The sequence below is a fragment of the Anarrhichthys ocellatus genome, unplaced genomic scaffold (assembly GCF_004355925.1).
Source record: "Anarrhichthys ocellatus isolate YVR2014 unplaced genomic scaffold, GSC_Weel_1.0 scaffold5425, whole genome shotgun sequence".
In the NCBI taxonomy this organism is placed as follows: Eukaryota; Metazoa; Chordata; class Actinopteri; order Perciformes; family Anarhichadidae; genus Anarrhichthys; species Anarrhichthys ocellatus.
In genome coordinates, this window is record NW_022285399.1 from 1 (window position 1) to 3,498 (window position 3,498).

General features: G+C 42.6%; 1 protein-coding gene across 1 annotated transcript; it reads right to left on the minus strand.

Annotated features, from left to right (window-relative positions):
• Nucleotides 1-34: 34 nt before the first annotated feature.
• LOC116379873 (tripartite motif-containing protein 16-like) lies at nt 35-3,382 on the minus strand (the record flags this gene model as incomplete). The annotated part of the gene is made up of 1 exon (XM_031841841.1): nt 35-3,382. A coding segment is annotated over one exon (1,747 nt), but the record flags the coding sequence as incomplete, so codon positions are not given.
• Between the last annotated feature and the right edge of the window lie 116 nt (nt 3,383-3,498).

Below are 3,498 nucleotides of genomic sequence, written 5' to 3' on the forward strand. Positions count from 1 at the left end.
CACAGGTGTAACTTCAGAATGGCTGAATTCCATTTAGCTGTTTAGGTCACAGGGTCCTTGTATTGTGCAAGCTGACACACAGACACACTGGTGTGGCTTACTGCAAAAGAACAGACCCATCATGAATATCATTAAATCCATGTGTGCTTTTCCTACAATGACGAGTCAAAATGTCTGCTGTGAAAAAGATCCATTCAGTAAATATTTTGTCATAAACTTGCTTATTTTATTTTCCTTAAACCTACTGCTGTTATCTGTTCCAAATTAAAGCTGTAGCCATACAAATACATCACCTGTGTAATTTACATTTAGGCCTACCTTTTTTCCATACTATGTGTATCGGCTTCATTTTGAATAAACGGGACAAACATTCACAAAATATTGATGTCACAGAGGCATAGAACAAACAAGCAATAACTTATTATACTACTTGTGTTTTTTATTTAACATATCCAATCAGCAAACAGCAGCACCACATACAACACACAAGAGGTTACATCTTTACAGTATTTATTATTATAATATATACAGAGTATTTTTTGAATATTTTTTTATTTTGTCAGTGTCATGAAAGACTTACAGTGAGACAGTGACTGTAAAATTGGACATGTCTTATGATCTCTTTGCTGAATACTCTATTGAAACATGTCCGTAGCTGTAAAACGTCTTATCTGTAATGCTTCTAAGCAACTTTACTGATGGACTTTATTCACATATTCAATCATAAAATGATTTCAAAAGACAATCTTATCTTTCCATCTATGTGTAGCGGCCGGGCCTTAGGGGGGAAATGAAAGGGAACCAACAACGCCACCTGGGGAATTACACCCTGGGAAATATAAGCTTAACGACCCAAATATATGGTGTAGAATTTGTTAAGGGCACACAGATGCGTGTTTTGTAAAAATGAACCGAAAATGTATTAAAGGAATCTATGAAAATCATCAAAACAACAGCCAAAACATGCAGAACAAAGGAAAAACAGTCAAAACATGCAAAGCAGAGGAAAAACTGCCAGAACATGCAAAGCAGAGGAAAAACAGGCAAAATGGAGGCAGCAAAACAGCAGCAGGTGAACCACCTCACATATGGGGTAAGTAGTCAGACGGCAACAAGAGGAGAAAAATGTCTGAAACCCACCATGAGCCACCACAGAGTACCAGGGGCCAAAAGAAAGGAGTGAGGCCAGAACCACGGGTGCGTTTTATTTGCTGGCACTGATTGAGGGGATGAGCCATCTGAGGGCTGCGTTCACAACCCTACACTTCCTTCTCTGGGGAGCGTTCCCCACTATGTGTTCACTTTATACACAAAACCAGTATGCTAAGTATGTCAGCGCTGTGGAGGAAAGTAATCCAATGATGAATCAGATTAACGATTAAAACTTAACTGCACTTTTATGAATACACTGACAAAGTGAAATTGTGAAAACAAAACCATTCTTAATAAATAAAAGACTTATATCACACTGCTCAATTAAGGCCCAAGTCACACAGAGCAGAACACATTACAGCAACAATGCAATTATAGAACAAATAGGACTATATACACCACACACGGTTCAATATCCATTTAGGTTGCACAACAGTTAATCAACCTCTATCTAATTTGGGAAAGCCCTCCCTCTTTGCTGATCTACACAGCTGCTGTCTCCTGGGGAAAATCCACTGTAACTCTTTGTCTACTTGATGACACAAACTCAGCTGTAGATCCAAAATAATAAACACCAAGTCCAGCATAGAGTGGCTGACTGAACTTGGTCTTGACTTTGTAGAGGAGAGTGAAAGTCTCAGAGATGCGGTAGAAGGACAGAATCCCTGCCTTGTGATCCAGGAACACCCCGACTCTGGAGGACTTGGGGACGTTTGGAATAATTGTTTTTTCACCGTTATGTTTGTAATCATAAATTGTATGAGTATTTTTGTTCACACACATCAATGCCCAAGACTTGTCATTCTCACCAAATATACTTGCATCTCCTGTTCTGGCAATATCCCTGTATGCAACTGCTACTGAAACTCCTAAGCCGCTCCACTCCACTTCCCAGTAATGACGTCCAGTCAGACGTCTTTTACACACAGCCTGAGACCTGTCCATGAATCTGTTTGCGTGATTAGGATACGACTGTATATCTTTCATACACGTTACTTTTCTGTTTTCTTGAGACAATAACATCTGCATGCTCGCCGTGTTTTGATCCAGTTGGAAATTGCTCACGTGATCTGCATATTGTGAGAATTCAGCTCTCGTCTTGGGGTCCTGTGGCAGTAAAACATCCACTTCACTCACTGTCATTGAGATCTTGTTCCATTCCTTTCTACAACTTTCCTGTAGTTTTTCTCTGGCCGCTGACACAGACGCAGTCACATCCTTAAAGTATTGCAAAGAGCGTGTGTTGCAAGAGGGTAAGGCGGTAGAATTAGGGAGACATGGCAGCGAGGCGTGTTTGAGCAGAAACTGGGTTTGATCCTCCGTGTGTGACAGCTGCTTCAGCTCAGTGTCCCTCCTCCTCAGATCAGTGATCTCCTGCTGCAGCTTCTCCTGAAGCTCTTTGGCCCGACTCACTTTAATTTGCTGCTTGAATTTGATCTTACGCTTCACATCAGAGTTTCTTTTCTCGATGAGATTAATCAGCTCAGTAGACATCTTCTCACTGTCCTCCGCTGCTGCATAAGCAGAGCGATTGATGGCCTTCATCTCCTGCTGAAGCTCCTTCACAACCTTCTCTCGGCTTTGGATTCTCTGCTGGATTTCTTGTCGACTTGTTCTGAGCTCTCCCTGCCTCTTGGCCATTTCTGTTGAGGCTCTCACTGTGTTGTGGCCTTTGTGTTCATTCATTGAGCAGTCAACACAGATACATCGCTTATCAGTGTGGCAGAAAATGCTCTTCACCTCGTCATGTTCGGTACAGATGTTTTCCTGGAGCTTTGCAGCTTCGACCAGCCTGTGTTTCTTTGATGGAACTTCAAAGTGTTGTTGGATGTGCTCCTTACAGTAAGAGACCCGACACTGCAGACAAGACTTGAGAGCTTTCCGTTTTCTCACAGTGCAGACATCACATCCCACATCTTCAGGTCCAGCGTAGCAGTGATCAGCCGGAGCAACTTGGTGTCCCGTCTTCTTCTGTCCCTTCATTGAATCTGCAAACATGCTGTTTTCCGCCCGCGCAGGCCTCAGTGTAAAGGTCTGTCTACACTGAGGACAGCTGTGGACTTCTTTCCTCTGATCCCTCTTATCCCAGTGGCTTTTAATACAGCTCATGCAGTAGTTGTGCCCACAGGGAATAGTCACTGGATCCTTCAGTAGATCCAGACAGAGGGAACAGCAGAAATTTCTCCGGTCAAGCTGATGCTGTGCTCTTTTCCCTCTCAGTGATAGTGAGCTTGTGAATATTAATATGCCAAGAGGGAAGAGGGAGTGGTTTCAAGTTTTGCTTCATTCCAGAAAGAGGAGGGGTTAGGAACAACTGGTGTGTGTTCTTCCCCTTCATCCCTCATA